This window comes from Anas platyrhynchos, chromosome 2, assembly GCF_047663525.1.
Source record: "Anas platyrhynchos isolate ZD024472 breed Pekin duck chromosome 2, IASCAAS_PekinDuck_T2T, whole genome shotgun sequence".
Taxonomy (NCBI): domain Eukaryota; kingdom Metazoa; phylum Chordata; class Aves; order Anseriformes; family Anatidae; genus Anas; species Anas platyrhynchos.
Window position 1 is genome coordinate 118446401 of NC_092588.1, and position 18409 is coordinate 118464809.

The window sequence follows — 18409 nt, forward strand, 5'->3', positions numbered from 1 at the left end:
TGAGCATATGACTTTATAACCAAACGCACGTTTTGAAGTTTTCCACTAATGAGATTTAATGATAGAGAACAATTACTGGCAATTAAGAAAAGTTACTATTTTGAGGATGCTATTATGAGTTATGACTCCCTGTGATGAAAATTAGCAAACGGTTTAGAAAGAACGGGTTCTTGGCACAAAATGTTGTTGCCTTTGTTTTTCATCAGGTGTGAAGGTGGGTAATGGATGAGAGAGAAACACAGTGGAGTAGGGATCTACTCTGCTTAAAGTAGAGACAAAGCTGTTTACCATATAAGGGACATTCTGCTTGTGTTTGTGTGCAGAGTGGTAGTTAAAAACAACTGCTAGTTGGTAATAATGCACTTGCATAATTTCTCCATAAAAGTCTCCACTAACTGTACACCAACAAGTTGAATTCCTTAAACTTAAAAAGTAACACCCTCTTCCCCAGTTTACATGTTTGTAATAGCAAAGGAGGTCATAACTAGATGTCTTGCTTGAATTACAGTACCTACAGGGAACCCCCATACCCCTATTGAAATACATTGTCAGTGTGAGAATTGTTTTATCTCTGCTACATGACTAATTTTATCAAATGTTTACTTGAAATTTACAGGAAGCAGAGAGAATGCTTCAGACAGGGGACAATGAAAGCGTACACCTTCAATATGGAGAAGGAAATGTCTTGAATTTTCCCGTAAAAACCCTAAAATACAGGTAAAAAAAAATGCAGGACTTTTTAAAAGGTTTTGTATCAAATAACATAATTTGCTTTATGCTGAGTTAGTTGTGTATAAGTTTAATTTTTTTTTCCCCAAGCTTGTCACTCTTCCTTGATTAGGAAGTATTAAGGTATATCTCATGGTGTTAAAGTGGCATTTTTGTTGGTTTATTTTTTTTCTTCTTTAAAACTGCATCTTAATGATAAATTTACGTGACCATCTTGAACAGATCAGATGACTCAATTTCAACCAGCTGTACTCAAGGTGAAGAAGCTTCCTTGGTCAGTTTTCATGGAGTACTTGCGTGCTACTATGCATGAAATACAACTAATAGCATCAGTTGAGCCATATATTTACCAGCCACTTGGATTTTTCAGACAAAGTCTAAGTGTGCAGTTCTTTGATGGTTTATTTAAGTGAGGGCTAAAGTCTGTAATTTCTAAAAACCAAATGTTTTACAGGTAGCCTTGTTGCTTAAGAAGACTATTTTCTTAACATAAATGTGAGTGCAGTGGGGTTATCAATTCTCTTCCAGAAAAGGAAGTACTGGAATTTCACAGATTAAAAGATTCTTCCAGCAGTAGAAGGCATTTTGCGTCAGTATGTATCTCTTAATACTGAACTGTTATGATTAGTAGCAAGGTATTTTACAGCTGCCAACACACCTGGAAGATGTGATAGATAAATAGCTCGTCAGCTTTTTTTTTTTTTTTTAAACTCTCTAGTATTAAGGGTGCCAAGGTTTAAAAATTGGGCTTTAGAGGTCTATCCTGACCTGGGTTGGGAACAGGCAGATTTTGGGGTTAGATAGATATTCCTGCTGAGTCCTATTGACTACATTAAGAGCAGGCTTAATCCAACTTCAGCAACTCAAATGACAATGGCACTTTGTTAAAACAAAAGCATTTTGTTTTAAATCAAGATGCTAATTACTTTCACAACAGAACTATGATTTCCCCAACTGCGTGCTTATGTATTTACTATATATTTTACTGTCTTGCATTGTGTGGGGATTCCTGAGTTCAAAAAACAAGCAAAACAAAATAAAACAAAAACATACAAACTTTGAAATGTTTCTGTGCTAATTTGAAAGATCTTATCCTCTGGGGTAGATTCTGAAGCTTAAGTGTGGAACAGAACAAAATACATACCTACAGGCAACACCGAAGTTGTCTTTACATGTAGATGTGTGAAGCTTGTTGGTTTTGAAAGCTTACCACCTGTGAGGCTGAACTTCTGCAGGAGGTAAAATGAAAAGGTCCAGATACTGAGATTTATAGACTCTTACTACTTTTTAACCTCAACTGAATTACCAGTTTGAGATTTTTATTAACATCTATTCTTTTGCACTTGATTATTTCCTGGAAACTGTCTAAAATAATTCTGATCTATGAAAGCATTAGCAGAACAGTATGATTAATTGCATTTTTCCTGAACATGCCGAATTAGTTTTCTGAAGTTACAGATTATTCAGAAAAGAGATGGTCACAATCTTGTAGTGATATCTATGTGAGAAACTGCTTTATGATAGATGATTAAGGCTGCACAAGCGAGTTAAACTTTTTCAAATTTTTGTTTAAATACCTTTCTAAGGGGTGAATTCAACTTGTGGCTGCGTAAATATTCAAAGAAGGCACAACTGATGTAATTGATGAGTGACGATAAGTATAATGCTGTTGCAAGGTATTGAATACTAACCAGAAAGTATGTTTGTTCTTTAGCGTTGATCCCTCAATTGTAAACATATCAGACGAAATGGCCAAAACTGCACAGTGGAAGGCTCTTTCCATGAATTCTGAGAATGCCAAAGTAACCAGAGCTAACCTGAGGTAGCTATAATTACTCACGCATTTTCTAACTACTGTCTTGTGTTTAGCAGCTAATAGCTGTGCTTGTATTTCTTGAAATATATCTCAAAAAATGAGCATACATGGTTTATAGATTTGCATTTACTTTTCACTTGCAGGGAACTTGAATTTGAACTTAATTTTTTCTTTCTACGCTGACGTTAAACAATGTCTAAGGAATTCTAGTTGTTTTATTAAATGTATTATTATAGTTTTAAAGCTACTCTTAATTGCTACTCTTAATTTGCTTAATACAACTGTATGCTACTCTGGGTTTAGGGTTTCTATAAGTTTTATTAGACTGTGTACGAGCATGGGAATTGTTTGTTCCTAAATATTACAAATGCCAGTGGGAATAAAAGGTAAGTCCAGCACTTTCACTGGTACGCTGGTAGGGTCTTCCCTGGGTTGGTGTTTTTTTGGTGTCATGTATCCCCACTACCCCTCCCCTCCCCCCCCCCCCCCCCCGCACACTTTAAAACTCTCTACAAATTAAACCTGACTGAAATATCATCTTTGCTGTATAAGAAATATACTTGAATAAAGTGCTGTGTTGACTGTTACGTATGAAATGTTTGATAAGCAACCTTCAGTAATGTGAACCGTATCTCAAATGATCATGATCATCTTTACTTTCAACAGCCCTGAGAAGCCGGAAAGTGTGAAAATAAATGTAGAAGATGCACCTGTTGTGAAATACGTGGATGCTGAAACATCTTTATAGAACTGAACCAAGGGGAATTAATTGTGTGTATTTGTGCGTGTGTATATATCACTGTAGGGTATTACACCATTGAAGTGTGATTTCCAATTTAAGTAATATGTATTTAATTCTGCCATTGTTTAGGGCACTGTAGATATGCTTACATAAGGAGAAGATTTTCCTACAAGTCAGATGAGTGGTAATCACACTTCAGCTATTTATTTTATCGGAAGTTTTATTTTAATTTTTAAATAGGAAGATTGTAATGAATGCATATTATTTTCAATAATCAGTATGTGCATAAAAGTTAAGTCAGCTTTTGCTGATGATTACTGGTCCACATTGCTTAGAATTTTGCAATACCTCTGTTTATAATGTGCTACAGAAGTTTGTTTTCTGTGCAGGAAATTACTGCTTGTTTTTGCAGGGTATTTTTTTGTGATTTCATAGATCAATTATTAATGTGCTGTTAACATGAACTACTGTGTTTTATGTCTCCACTACATGCTAATGTTATTTGGATTCTGTCACTCATATTTTACAGACATGGCCTAGAGCCCTAAGTCAGGTGGCTAATCAATCCTTAAAATATATGTAAATATTCTGTTCTGCTACTATTTTTTAAAATACACTCTTGATTTTTCATTGTCATTCAGTAGCAGTATGAGTGCAGTAACTATAGTTACAATCCCAAGTCAGTATTTGCCATTCTGGAAACTCCATGTTTACACAATATAAATTGGATTTACAGATAGCAATTTGGTCTATAGGAAGTCATACATACTTGCTACACTAGCACTCTTGAATTGTTTTCCTGTTTTTACGTTTTCCACTGACTTTGAAAACCTGATATACTCAACTGTAAGACTGACATTTCAGAGTATTTCTTGTCCTCATCAAAATATTTTTCTTGCTTAATTCATTTTAAAATTCACTGTGTATTTGATTAAATTTGCCATGGTTTAATTCTGTGATAGGTTTATGATCAGTATTATTTTATGGATTACAAATTGCGTGTGGTATTTGTTTGTACAGTTCTGATCTTCTCCATTGTAAAGGGCATATATGATAGCACACCAACTTAATTTTAAACATTTTATTTATTTTAATTAGTATAAAATTTTATCATGTTAGAACAATTGAAAAAATAAATATTCATTTATTAAAGTAAATGGGATTTTTGGGGGCTCACTGATAAAAATGCAGTCAGTGCATTTTATTGTACTTATTTTCAAGGTCTAGTGTTTAGCATTATAATATCTCAAATGAGAATTTTATGTGTAAATGAAAATCTTGATTGCTTACCTGCTGCAGTGTCCATTATTTTTTTTTCTTTTTGCCTTATGCCTTAGTTTCTTGACTTTATTTCCTGAAATGGTCTATTTTCTGAAGTGATACCAGCCCTTTCTGAATGTGTTAAAATGGCTTTAATTGAGATCTGTGTGAATGTCAAACCGAGACTATGGCTGCTTGCTTAATTCTGTTTTTAGCAAAGTTGGGAGTTTTACCATGGGCTGCATGGTAAAATTCTCAACAAAAGCAAAAGGAGAAGATTTTGGAAGAGGGTGGAGTTCATCTGAAAACACCATTTAAGGTGGAATTCTGGTGCTCTTCAGAGAATTGACACTTGGACAGAAGATGATTGTATGTTACAAAATAAACCAATCAGTGAGAATAAGTGGAAATATTTAAAAACAGCTTTTAAGTTACACGCACTGTTACCTTTTGCTTTACATATAATGTAGTTGTTGTTGTTTTATGTTCTTTTCCATTTGGCTGAATTGATAAGGCAGTTTACTGAAAATCATAACGTACAGCAATATGAGTAGTCCTACCCAAACTGTCATGATGAAGGCTCAGGTCAGGGAAAAAAAGTGAGGTCTGCATTACCGATTTGACTAATACTGTGTATGGCCTGTATTGATGCTCCTTTTTCCTTAGATGTAGTAGTGTAGCTTGTGCCTTACCTTGAGTATGTTTTCTGTCAGAAAATACCTGTGCTTTCCGTCTAGTCAAACTGAGATGCAATAAAAGTATGGCAGATGGTTTTCCAAAAATTTAGCGTTATGAAAAAGAAAAAAAAAAAAAAAAAAGTAAACCACAGTTGTTGACTGTTAGTTAGTTCCTGGTGAAAGTGGGAAAATACTATTTTGAGCAGTTTACATAGTGTTATCCACAGTACACTACTCATGTACAAGTCTTCCTGTTAGTATTTTACACTTCATGTTCACAGCCCTACAGTGATTTCCAAAGACCCCCCAAAAATTAGTATAAGCCTCTTAGATTTTTAACTCTTTAATGCCAGAAATCAGGGTTTCCTGGTGCTGCACATCTTTTAACTGGCTTCTTCTGAAGGGTTAAGTTTGGGCCAATATTAAAAGAAGTGGGCTTTTCTCTAGTGGATTAATATTAATAATAATAAAAAAAAGGTCCACATGTCTAATCAAAGTATTTCTTCATTAATTGTGTAGACATTTAAATCAGTGCCAGAAGTACTATGACTTGCAAAGCAGTTTACAGTGACCTTTAGTTCCAGTGTTCTTTGTTAGTAGTACGTTATGCTTGCACTTTTCCCACCCCACACAAATACAAGAAGACCTGGTATTAAGTGCATAAAAAACCCATTGATAACTTATGGTTAAGTAATTTGCTGCTCATTTTACACCACTTCTGCTTTAAAATTGTGCATAGTATTAAAGTAAAACAGCTAATGATATAATTAACAGACCATATGTAGATTTATGTTTTGCCTTAATGGGTACAAAAGAACAGTGATAAATACTGTGCACTGATTCTTTCATAGGGATTAAGCCCTATAAAAATTAAGCCAATATATTTCCATTCCAACAGTTAAGAAAATAAACAACCCTGCACTTTTTTTAGATGCCTTGGTTTCCCGGAATGGAGCTTAGTGCTACTGTGTATCTGGCTGCAGAGCCACCTCAGGAAGTCCCTGTTTTTTTTTTTTTTTTTTTTTTCCCTTTTCTTTTTCTAATTTATTTATAAATATGAATGTTTACATAAAGTGTAGGTCTTAATTTTGACCACTCCATTTAAATTATCATCTAAAATATTTCAGAGAAAATGCAGTCTCCTGTTTAAATTATGTTCTACAAAACTCTTTAGTACTTTTCATGTGTATTACGATTTCATTCTGTTTACATATGCCCAAGTTCATTATAGTTTCTTCCTAGATTAATGTTGCAGCTGTAACAGGACATCTTACATTGTTATTTAGTGAAATGTTCCAAATTGCCAAGTTTGTCGTCGTAAAGCCTGTTAGGATAGAATTTGGTGCCCTAGTGGGATTTTTCAACCAAATGTATTGGCCATTTTTTCTATATGTAATGAAAGCTCTCCAATAACTTTTCATCTACTTCACCTCTATCTTTGTCTTTATATGGTAGCTTCCTAATTTGTGCCCTTTGCAAAGACAGGTTCAACTTGTTGTAAAATATATCTGTAACAAATTGGTGTCATGTCACAGAGCCTGCACCATTTTAAAGGGTTATCTTGTACATACATTCTGTAAATCAGAAGATAAATGGTTCATGATTTTTGGGTCAGAAATGTAGTCTGTTAGATGAGCATCGCTATGATTTTAGTTTTCATTTTGCTGTATGTGATTAGTAATGTTTTAATTACTCATCTAGTTCAAATTCATTATCAAGTACAGTACAAACGTGTGAAATACTTTGTTTATACCAACAGTAATTTATTTTACAGCAGATTTTAAGACTAGAAGCACACAGCTTTGAGTCAGTGTAAAAGTAGTGCTATAAATACAAAGCAAATTGCTTAGAATTTTAAGTCAATTTTATTTTGTAACTTTTTAGTGAAAACTTATAGGAACTTCTTAGTTGTCGTTGAAGTTAATCTAAAGACACTTTCATATTGAATTTAGTATCTGTTGACGTTTATTTGGAATAATGACTGAGTTTGAAAATCAGTACTTTTCTAAATGATGATTTATCAACAAGACACGTGATTTATAATGGGTTTTCTTTCTATCGTTGCTGATACTCCTGCGCAACTGGGTCTTCCATGGTTCAGCATCTGTAGCTGAACTACGATTTTGATCTTAACGCTGATTATTTGAAATGTGATAACTGTACGGTTCAAATTTTTATGACTGTTTTTCTAATTACAATGATGCTTTTTTAATTTAACAAAATCCAAAGCCAGTGACAACGTTATTCCAAATGTAGAACCGCTCGCTATTCAGTTCCTGTAGAAAACACGACTCTCAGACTTGTCTTTGATGTGAAAGATCCAGCCTTTATTGTTTTAATTACTGGTAGAATAAAATTATCTTTTGTAATGTTTCGGACAGTTGGTAAAAGCAATAAAAATCAACCGAACAATAAATCTGAGGGCTTTTGGCGTTTTTATTGCGGGCCGGGCTGTGCCCGTGGCAGCCATGTCAGGGCCAGCGGCGTCCGCGTGCCCATGGCAACGGCGGCCGGCGTCGGCGGGTCGCTAGGGCAGCGGGCACTTCGCAGCACCGCCCTTCGCGGTTGGCCACCGAGCCGTTCCTTGCCAAGAAGGCGGGACGCGATTGGCCGCGGGCTGGGGCCGGGGAAGCCTGGCAGCGGCTGGGAGCGGGGGCTGGCAGGTGAGGGGGGCAGCGGGTTGACCTGATCTCCGTCAGGGCTCGGAGGGGGCCGCTGAGGGGTTAGGGCGGGGAGGATGGGCAGACTCTGAGGGTGCAGGTCATGATCTGGAACAGTCCACAGACTGTTTTCATGTGTAGTAACCTTGCAGATTTCCATATGGGTTCAGTTGATGACACACGTAAGTTGATTAAACACACACGAAGCTCTTCAGACGCTGCCTGTGCGTGCTCACCAGCCGGGGATTCCCTGGGCTGGCGCTGATGCTTCTGGAATGCTCTGCGAGAACAAGGGGTAAGTGCTCCAGAGTTGCCTTCAGTTTCATCTGCTTGGAGGAGAAGTACATCTTGGGAACCTTTTTTTGTCATCTTTGATCTTCCTCTGACGCCATTTGACCGTTACTCGAAACACTTCTGTTTTGACAATAACGTGTCGATAACTGCTCTTTTGAGTGATTTTTCGTCTGACCTCACCCAGCTTAGATACATTCCTATCTAGGAACAGCATCAAAAGTCTTACTAAAGCCAGGATATAACGTATCTGTTGCTTCTTTATCCAGCTTAAGCCAGTTCAACTGCTGTATGTAATTAGGTAGTGGAACTCGGCCCCTAGAGTGATTAAGAAAGGAGTTCAAGGTCAAACAAGCAGCTAGTTAGCTTACAAAGCTGTTTGTTACTTATATCCACTGGTTATTGCTAATAAAGATTATACAGGCCATAACATATCATTTTCTTAAACCGAGTTTCTAAGCGTTGCGCTGTCGTTTGTGGAGGTTGATCTATCCTCCAATGTGTCTTTGTGTTTTTGTTTATTTTGGGGTTTCTTTTCACCTTCTGAAGCTTTATGTGCTTGTGTCATCTGAGACAGATACTAGACTGGGCCACAGATCAAATCTGTTGCGGTAATTCCTTTGTCTCCTGTTTCTCATCATGTGAGTTCGTTCTGTCAGGGTTCCTGGAACGTTTCTTGTCCTATCCTGCACGCCAGCACTATCAGAATGCATCTCTCTTCCTTTGTAATTGAGTTAACGTAAATAATTAAACGTAATTATTACCAGTTAAAATGAATTAATTAATATTGCTCTCATTTCATTGTTTTAAATGGAATTGAATAAGACTCCACACTGTAGAGTTATTTTCCTTAATGTGTTTCTGTTGTTTTTAAAAGTTGCATGATCTCAATCTTTTTCTGGCACTACCTGAATAAAGTGCAAGTGTTGTTTGGTTTGTTCCTTATGCATTACTCATGGGGCCGGCTTAATAGCTGGGGCACAGTTAATAAGATAGTTAATAGCCTGGCTCCATGGAAATTTCTTCTGGCACAAGTAAAGAAGAAACGCATGGGTGGGAACTTACTTAGCGATTCAGGAAAGTCAAGTCACTGTGTGAATTGGTAAGGAAATTTTTCATGTCTGTTTTCTCTCAGGTTTATGGCTGGTACAAGGAAAACAAGGGGTTGTTCCTTTGGTAACCCCTCGCCAAGGGCGTGGTGCCAGTACACCCACCTGATTTCAGGACTGACTACCAATGAAAGGATTTTCTGCTCTTCTCTCCACCTTCTGCAGCCGTGCACTCCTGCCCTCTGCCTTGTCAGCAGAGATGTTCATTGGGCCACTGTAACAGCTAAATTTGTAGAAAACTAACCATACAAACAGACTTACACAGTTTTCTTCCTGTTTAGTTCTCTAAACTGGCACAGGTTTGGGGCTGGTAAGCTGAAGAAGTGGAGAGGAGTGGCTGAACTTGGGAGGGGACAGGGGCTGTCATTTTTACCGCAGCTGGCAGTTACGTTGGCTTATATCTGCAGGAAAGCAGAAGGGCACCAACACTTTAAGTCTCACAGACAAATGCTCTGTTGTATTTTCCCTGCCCTTGTACTTGGGGACAAGCTATGGGGTGATGAGGGTTAAGACAGAGAAGATATAGTTTGTATATTGGAGGAGAGTGGAGGAATTTCTTGGGGATCCAGATCAATGATTCTCTGTGTGATTAGTGGTGATAGGATAAAGGCTTGTGCAATACAACAGGGGCGGATGAGCTGAGCTTGCAGGACACTTCCCTGAGTGCACGAGTTCATATTGTCAGCAGTTGCTTTTTGTGTATTTCTGTGCCTGATGTGAGAATGTATAATTGGGAAAACAGCTCTAATTTTCAGGAGGGAAACAGCAGCTTCTGATAGTTTACCATGCTTGTTTCCATCCTGGTTGTCATCATCTTTGCCTTTATGAGAAACAGGAATAAAAACCAATTGCATTACTCTACACTGCACAAAGAGAAAAGAAGGCTATAAGATTTCAAAGAGATGTCCTGTTAAACACAGGACAAGGAACATCCAGTCTGTTTAGTGAATAGTAAAATAAGCAGAAAGGATATCATACAGTGGTACTGATCCTGTCCAGTAGGTGATACTTAGCCTTGTTTTTTTCTTGGAAGTCAGACCTACTGAATCTGATGCAAATAAACAGAATGCTTGTATGCAGTGGATCTAATGCGTGGTAGTGGCCCTCACAGGGCCAATCCATTACATCTCTGTTCATCTACTGCAACAAGCTGTACGTCCCACTGCAAGGAAAGCTGGGTGCTGTTGGAATAAGGCATCCAGCTGAAATTCATAAGACCTGGATTCCAACCTCTGCTGAAAATTTCTGTGGTTCTTTCCTAGACTGCATGATGTGTGCATCTCATTTATTTGTCAGATACCTCCTTTTTCTACCCTTGATCCACCTTTTGTAATTAGGTGATAAAACCATTATCTCCTTTGTTGCCTGGACAACACCTTGTAAGATACAACCTCGATGTCAGCCTGTGAGCACTGCTGTAACATCAATAGCCAATCCATGGTGAAAAATAATGGTAAAAATAAGAAGAAAAAGCCTAATAGAAATGAAGTGCAATAGCAAGACAGCTGGTATTATTTACCCTCACCAAAAATGTGTTGGAAAACTAAGGCTTCTGTATATTAGGTTTATTACTTACTTGTTAATATCTGAAATTCTAAAGAGCATTTTCATGTAATGCCTAAAGTTTTGTGTTGCAAAAATGGTAGAGCTGTTTTTTTTTTTTTTTTCCTAGTCATTTCAGTTAGTTCTGTGAGTAGACATTTGTTGCTTAATGCTGCAGTAATATAACCCTGATCTACTTTATTTTTAAGGAAATGAGTTCTTAGTCATGCAATGATGACAATGATACATACAATGCCTCATCAGGACAAAAAGCTGAAGAGCATAGAAAAAGCTACAGACAAAAAGCCTCATGGGATTTCTGTGAGGTATAGTATCTGACGTCTTTGTTTGAACTTCAGCAGGACCCATGTGGAATTTGCACTAGCTGCCAAAGCAGAATGCTTTAATTTGAAATGCAGTATAAACATGACAACTGTTACTCTGGTCACAAAGTTTATTTACACCTTTGTTGATTTAACACATTCTGGAGAAGCTATAAATTCTTCTCCATGTAAAACGAGGACACTAAACACCAGAAAACTTTATTTTCTGTCAGTAGTATTGTTGTTTGCTGACCTTCTTTACTCTTAAGAAATACATTTATGTAGCTATTAACATATATTTATGCTATTTTGTTTTATTCTAGGGATTATTCTGATCTTAAAAGACTTCAGTCCCTCCTAAATGTTCTGTCAAGCAAACAGCAGGTATTTTTCAATAACTATAATTAAACATGCTGAAGAATTGCATAATTATAAATAATAGTGATTATGGTTTGTGGCAGATACTTATGATATTGTGCTCTATTATGATGCAAAGTTACTAAAACCTTGTGTAGTGGATGTGGTGGCCCCCCCCACCTCTGCCTGCAATATTAGTGCTTCTCTATCGGGCAAATCCTACTCAGAAAGGGTGAAAGAATGAAACTGAGCCAACTCCCATCCTACTCTGCCATAATCTTTATTTAAACAGGAAAAACAATTACTTTATGTCAGTATCTCAAGTGGGTTGTATCCAGCTATTAACACACACAGTCAGTTACCCTCACAGATTTACTCCACATCCTTCCACAATTTCACAAGAAGGAAGGTTAATAGATTTATTAGTTATGACATGGTGAAGAGTAATAAAATACAAAAAATTAAAAAAAAAATCAGCATTTTAACCATAAACAATTTGTCTCTGGAGAATAACACTTCAGCTAAAAGTCTTCAGGGCATAAATATCAGCGCTTAAAGCTTCTAGGACATAGTAAAATCTTCACCTCAACTCACAGAATTGAGAAAGGTAAGAAACAGAAAATGAGTATATGTTGCAGATTTTCTCAAGCTTTACTATTATAAATTTGAAAAGGTACTATTCCTAATATTTTATGTCTCCACACGTGTTTTCCAGCCTTGCTTTGCATCAATGTTCACTTTTTTTTATCGCATGATGTGTTTTTGTGTGTGTATTTTACAATGGCAGTTATGGATGGAAAGTTGAACAGTGTCTATAGTTCAAGCCAGAACTTGAGAAAAGGTATTTTTTCATGTTAAAATTCTTGTAAAACCGTTAAAACCAACTCTTTGTCTCATGAGTACCCTGCTTCTCTTCCTTAGCTTCCAGCTGTAGGTTTCCAAAATGGTCAATCCAGCATAACAAGATACCTGCAAAATGTCAAAAGCAATGGACAAAACCCTCATGGTCAGTGGCAAGAATCAACTGAAGTTGTTGAGCTGGAAAACTTTAGGTAAAAGAAAAAAACAGTATGATGGTACTGTGTTATATTTCTGAACATCTTTGTGTGTCTTAGACTTGGTGAGGTGTTGAAGGTATTTATATTTGTATTTAACTGCGTTTCTTGTACTTTCATGTTAACCCGCTGAGATACAAATTATATACTTTTAATTTTCTAAACCTAACTGAATATTTTTGCTTTTGTAAATTTGACACATGCTTCCACTTAGTAGAGTGGACTGTTGAAAATTAATATATCCAATTTAAATAAGATGGTTTCTTTATTTGGAAAGCTTATAATATTCCATTATAGTAGTACCAAGTTATCCAAGAGACAGACTGTTCTTCCATACTTATTAGTGTCTGGAAATCTGAAATTATGTCATTCCCTTGTAAGTGCTCATATGATATTTCTTAACTTTTCTTGCTAGTGTTAAGTTTTGGCTTGTTAAAAGATAATTACCAATTCAGCATTTTTCTTATATTTTTTATTAGTGTGACCTACAAGAATGAGAGAAATTTTAGCAAACATCCCAGACATAAGCTGTTTCAAGAGATCTTTACAGCTTTAGTTAAGAACAGATTTGCCTGCAGGTCAGTATATTCAACACATTCATACCTAAGGAGGGATCACTCTTTTTTTGCCTTAATTAGAGAACCAACATGTGTGGATAAGGCCTGGTATATATATGGTTCAACAGTAGACCTCTGTGTGGAAATTCTTATCTTCACATTTCTACATAATCTTAGTTTTAATATTTTAAACAGTCATTTTGGGGTTAGCTTTGATTGCTTGGGTGGCTGGGATAGAAGAAGGAAGGACTGGGTATCTTTTACAAAAATTGGATGACTGAATTCTAACATCAGCTATGTTTCCTTTGATCATTTGCCCATATCCGGTATTTGTAATCTATAGTTTCTTTTTCCAAATAGCTTTGTTCTTATTTTATTGATTTTTATTTGTATTTTACAGAAATATTTATGTATTTTCTTATGCTGCTGTCATTTGGTTGAGCAAGAAAAATGTGTAAGACCTTCTAAAAATAGGGGAGTAGAGAAAGATGTTTTCTGGAAAAAAAGTATTTTTTCAGGATTTCTGTTATTATACACCACTGTTGTATGATGTATTTTTCCTTTTTCAATCCAAAGGAGGAATCCTAAAATGTTTAAATGTGCTAATATGTAACAAATTGATTTTGTCTAAGTACCTGAAAACCACCATAAAATTCACAGTTTGCTTAGACACTTCCGCAGATCTAACTAGAGAATTATCTCATCTTTGATTATTTAAATAGCAGGAGATTTTAAGACAAATCAAAAAATCATTTAAATGATTTCTAAATCTGGAACCTGGAACCTCTTTCCTTCTTTCTTTCCTTTTTTTTTTTTTTTTCAAGGGAGCTCTATGTTCTCAGTACCTACCAGTGTCACATCAGAGGCTCAGCTTCATTTGCCAAAAATTTAAGTGTTTAAGAGTAACTTCTTAAGAATAAGAAGACACAAAGAATAACAAGTTCTATTTATACATTATGGCATACCTAGCTCATATTTTAGTTTTTGTTTTTGTTTTCTTTGGTACTCGTTGATGATTATGATGATTCACCAAAACTAGCATCTTGTATTATAAATGTAAGCAGCCAGGTGTAAGGTTAATGAAACAAGCATATATTAATAAATTTGACAGACCCTTAGGATAAGTAATCACCTTACAAAGGTGATTTAGTTGCCTTTATAAATATTTTACTGTGGCTGTGATGGTGTCCTCACTTTGGAACAACTGCTGTTGCATTGTGTCAAGGCCTTAGAAGTTGTCACCCTGACCTACATTACATACTTTTACTTGCATAGCTATGTTGTTTGGGATGCAAATTGAAAAATCACACCCACTTACCAATGTCACTGGTTGGAGATAGTTCTGTTGGCAAAAAAAAAAAACAACACCGTGATGAGTACAACTTAAGTTGTTTGGATAAGGAGTGTAACTAAGCAGGCAGAAAAAAAATAATCCTGCTGGCATATGCTGGATATACACTAAGGTCTCTATTAACAGGAATAGGTTCTAAAATGTTAACCAGGCTCAGAGAATTACTGTCACTGAATTACTCTCCCCTCAGAAATGTGACAGATGTGTTGCACAATTAAAGAAACTAACATCTGCCAAGAGTCAACGCTTTTTTAAAGTATAACTTTGTAGAGCCACCATTTAAAGTAAGCTAAAGATAATTTTCTAATTTGGCTTACAAATTCTTGCCTGCCAGTATATGGTTGCTGTTCACTCTCCATGAAAGTTATGCACTTCTTGAAGTGGCCAAGTATGGAAGCATAATGAAAAACACTATTACTTTGGGCAGAATGTTGGCGTGGAAAGGCTGAGATTTTGCTAGTTTCTACTTATAAAACATTTATTTTTATCAAAATATTTTTAGCCATTGGCATCATTCCCAACTGCAAATAGTAAAAGCGTAAGAGAGCTGCCACGTCACAGACTTCTGTTCCTTGGCAGCTTGCCAAGACACAGATTCTGTTCTCTCAGTTAACAAAAGAAAATCCCCAAAGATATCTGAATTTTTGTTTGTTTGTTTTTCCAAAAAGAAAATGGAGATATATACCTATAACAGACAATGGAAATAGTAATTCCGTTTCTGGTATTTATGCAGGACTGCTGTCCCTGGATGCTTTGTGCTTTCTGCCAAGTCTTGTGCTGGAACTGTGTGTAGGACCATAAAAGAGGAAATTCTATTTGGAAACATACAAACAACAAGAACAACAACAACAACAAAAAAATAATCCAAAGACTAATAGTACTCAAATTTTTAAAACCCAAGATCATTTAAAAATAAGTATTTCAAATCTAGGTAGTTTAGCTTCTGAAACACCCATGTGGTTTTATTATATATTTATGTAAATAGAAGTTGTGAGCAGAAGTTTGATGTGTGCTTTTAGTGCTTGTGCCTTTTGGGCCTTGATCCAAGCACTTAAGTTTCTACTGAAGCATGATCAGCTTGTGCTTAGAAATAAGCATGTACTTCCCTGCATCAGTTCAGTGATAGTAAATGTTGGCTGTTAGTGTTCATATAATGAAATCAATTTATTTGAATTTATCTGTTTCAATACAAATGATATAAAAGGTCTATAGCATAGAATTCTACAGTATGGTATATTGTACAGTTGTTGTAGTTCAATAATCTTCTAGTCAATCGATTCCTGAATCCAAATTTTTTGTATAAGTATTTTTGCACTTCTTTATTGTATTTGGTTTATGTATTGGATATTTCTGTTACAGAGAGTGGGTTGATCAAGCTCCATCCATCCATTTTCTTAGAGTATTAATCTGCCTGAGATTATTAATAAGGGATCCACGCTACCAGGTCAGTATATCAAAGTATTGTTTTTTTTCTTGGACAAGAGGATGTATATAACGTCATGCATATGCTTGTGTTGGTGCATGTGTATATAAATGTGTATATTCTTATGGATGCGTACTTAATATATACATGCACCTATATTTCTATATGCAAAGATATAAGTGAGTTGCAAACAGATTTCAATAGATAACTTGCACTGTTACTGGGTAGCTATTTTTTTCTGGTATTTGTTTTTTTGTAGGTTTTGGTGTTGCTAACCCTAATAAAGAACCTATAAATCTCTATAACAGATGTCTTGGTCATTGCCCAGAGCCCTAGACTGTGTATGTGACTTTACTTCTCTGTATAGATATGTAAAATTTCCATAACGTACTAACTGAAGAAAACCAAAAGCTACCTATTCCCCCTAGCAGCCTACTTTTAAGGATTATGAACAAGCAGATTTTTTTTTTTTTTCTTCTGGCTGTTATAGCCATTCTTCATAAGACAGCCCCAGACATCGATTAAGATATTCGTATTGTTTATTTTATTTTATTTCTTTTTTGCGTGTGTTGCAAAGCTTATACTGTTGTTCTAATTTTGGAATCTTTCACATTTCACTTCTGTGTTTTTGCTTATATACTTACTTTAAGTAACTCTAAACTCTGAAACAGCTAAGCATCTCCAAAATGCATTAACTTAGATCACTAGAGTTAAGGTTTCTCAACATTCATAATGAACAGGGCATTTATGTTCGTGTAGTCTCATTGGTAGTGCCTTTTGTATTCTGACTCTATTTTTTTGTCTTTTTATTTTCTTTCTCTTAGGAAATGCTCCACAGCTTGGGTGGGATTGAAAATCTAGCTCAGGTAAAATTCCTTTTAGTACCTGTCCTGGTTTTGGTTGAGATATGGTTGTTTCTCCTTCTAGTAGCTGTTATGGCACTGCATTTTGGATTTAGGAAGACAGTAATGCTGGTAACACACCAATGTTTTAGTTGCTGCAGAGCAGCGCTTACACAGAGTCAAGGGCTTTTTTGCTTCTCGTGCTGCCGTGCCAGCAAAGAAGCTGGGGGTGCCTAATGAGCCGGGAGAGGACAGAACCAGGATGGCCAACCCAAAGTGGCCAAAGGGATGTCCCACACCATGTGGTGTCACGCTGAACAATAAATATAGGTTGGCTGGCAGGAGTAGAGGTTAGGGGCAGCTGCTTGGGGACAAGCTGGGCAGTGGATGTTGAACAATTTCATTGAGCACTACTTGCTTTGTATTTTCTTTTATTATTGTAATTACTATCAACATCATCATGATCATCATCATTTCTATATTTTCCCTCCCTTTCCAGTCCAATTAAACTGCCTTTATCTTCCTTTTTTGGTCCTAATAAACTGTCTTTATCTTAACCTATGAGCTTTTACCCTTATTCTGAGTCTCTCCATTATCCCATGGGGTGGGGTGGTGGTAAGCAAATGGCTGCATGGTGCTTAGCTGCCTGCCTGGCTAAACCAGAACAGTACCTTTACCCATTATGTTGAATGTCAGTTTATTATGATTAGAATAAAATATATTGTAAAAAAAAAAAAAGTATATTCTTGGTTCATGGAAAGAAGTGAATCTATTCCAGTGTTTGCACTTAAATGGTGTTTTTAAAATTATTATTTATTTTTTATTTTTTAAACTAGTACACAGTGCACTTATATCCTTATAGTCTAGCAGCATTTAACAGAAGACTTTCCTTTTGGAAGGCATAAAAAATGCCCCCTAAAGTGGGGAAAGGATTAGAAAAGTCAGTACAATTGGTTCAGTCAAAAAAACCACCATAGACTTTTGAAGGAAGATATGTAAAGGCACCTTGAATTTTAGCAAATGACTTTTCGAAGGTGAAAGCATAGTGATAGAATGGTTGAACAGGCTGAAAATTGGGGACTAAAGTAATTCTGCATTGCAGAACATTATTGTTAACCAATTACTGTATTGTTGTTGCTTTACATTAACACTGCTTTACTCCTGGATTTTTAATACTCATTCTTCAGTGAGTGGAATCTGCCCATTTAACAGTGAATTATGGCGTATCTTGAATACAGCCCTAGAAGTAAGGTCTTTGTATTTAGGGGTGTTCAGTGGATTTTCCTCTTGTGGAATGTTTACACTTTTGAATTCTTGTACTTCCAAGATCTCTTCATCTCTTCTGTACCCTGAGAAGTTTTAACAGCAAAGAGTCACTTTACAAACTTTTTTTTTTTTTTTTTTTTTTTTTAATGATACTGCTGCACCACCTACAGGCAACTTGTGTGCATAACACTCTAGATTTATGAACTAAAACTTATTTTTTAATGTACTTTTATTTTTTTAATTCTCCCCACGTATAGTATATGGAAACCGTAGCAAATAGCTATCTTGATTATGGAGAGCAGCAGCATGATATAGACAAATTGGTCAACATGACATGTAAGTAGCCAATAACATAAATTTTGAGTGCACTTATGACATTTGTATGTGAGGCTTAAAAACATTTAAAATA

At 36.0% G+C, this 18409-nt stretch overlaps 2 protein-coding genes across 16 annotated transcripts in view; both read left to right on the forward strand.

Annotated features, from left to right (window-relative positions):
• Nucleotides 1–7640, forward strand: part of SLC4A7 (solute carrier family 4 member 7) — a 135428-nt gene extending 127788 nt beyond the window's left edge. For 8 of the 12 annotated variants that reach the window (XM_072033453.1, XM_027451086.3, XM_027451084.3 and 5 more), the window contains 3 exons: nt 617–717; nt 2444–2551; nt 3212–7640. In XM_072033453.1, the coding sequence (XP_071889554.1) occupies nt 617–717; nt 2444–2551; nt 3212–3293 (291 nt within the window). In that variant the 3' untranslated portion in view covers nt 3294–7640. Of the gene's footprint in view, nt 1–616; nt 718–951; nt 1004–2443; nt 2552–3211 lie in introns of all 12 variants that reach the window. The other 4 variants (XM_038173785.2, XM_038173786.2, XM_038173787.2 and 1 more) reach the window with 2 other exon arrangements.
• A 100-nt stretch (nt 7641–7740) lies between these two features.
• The window catches only part of NEK10 (NIMA related kinase 10), a 106015-nt gene continuing 95346 nt past the window's right edge, over nt 7741–18409 (forward strand). For 3 of the 4 annotated variants that reach the window (XM_027451089.3, XM_072033456.1, XM_072033457.1), the window contains exons 1-8: nt 7905–8179; nt 11036–11152; nt 11473–11533; nt 12428–12558; nt 13041–13139; nt 15829–15913; nt 16717–16758; nt 18258–18336. In XM_027451089.3, coding sequence (XP_027306890.2) covers nt 11058–11152; nt 11473–11533; nt 12428–12558; nt 13041–13139; nt 15829–15913; nt 16717–16758; nt 18258–18336 — 592 coding nt within the window. In that variant the 5' untranslated portion in view covers nt 7905–8179; nt 11036–11057. The other variant, XM_072033455.1, reaches the window with a different exon arrangement.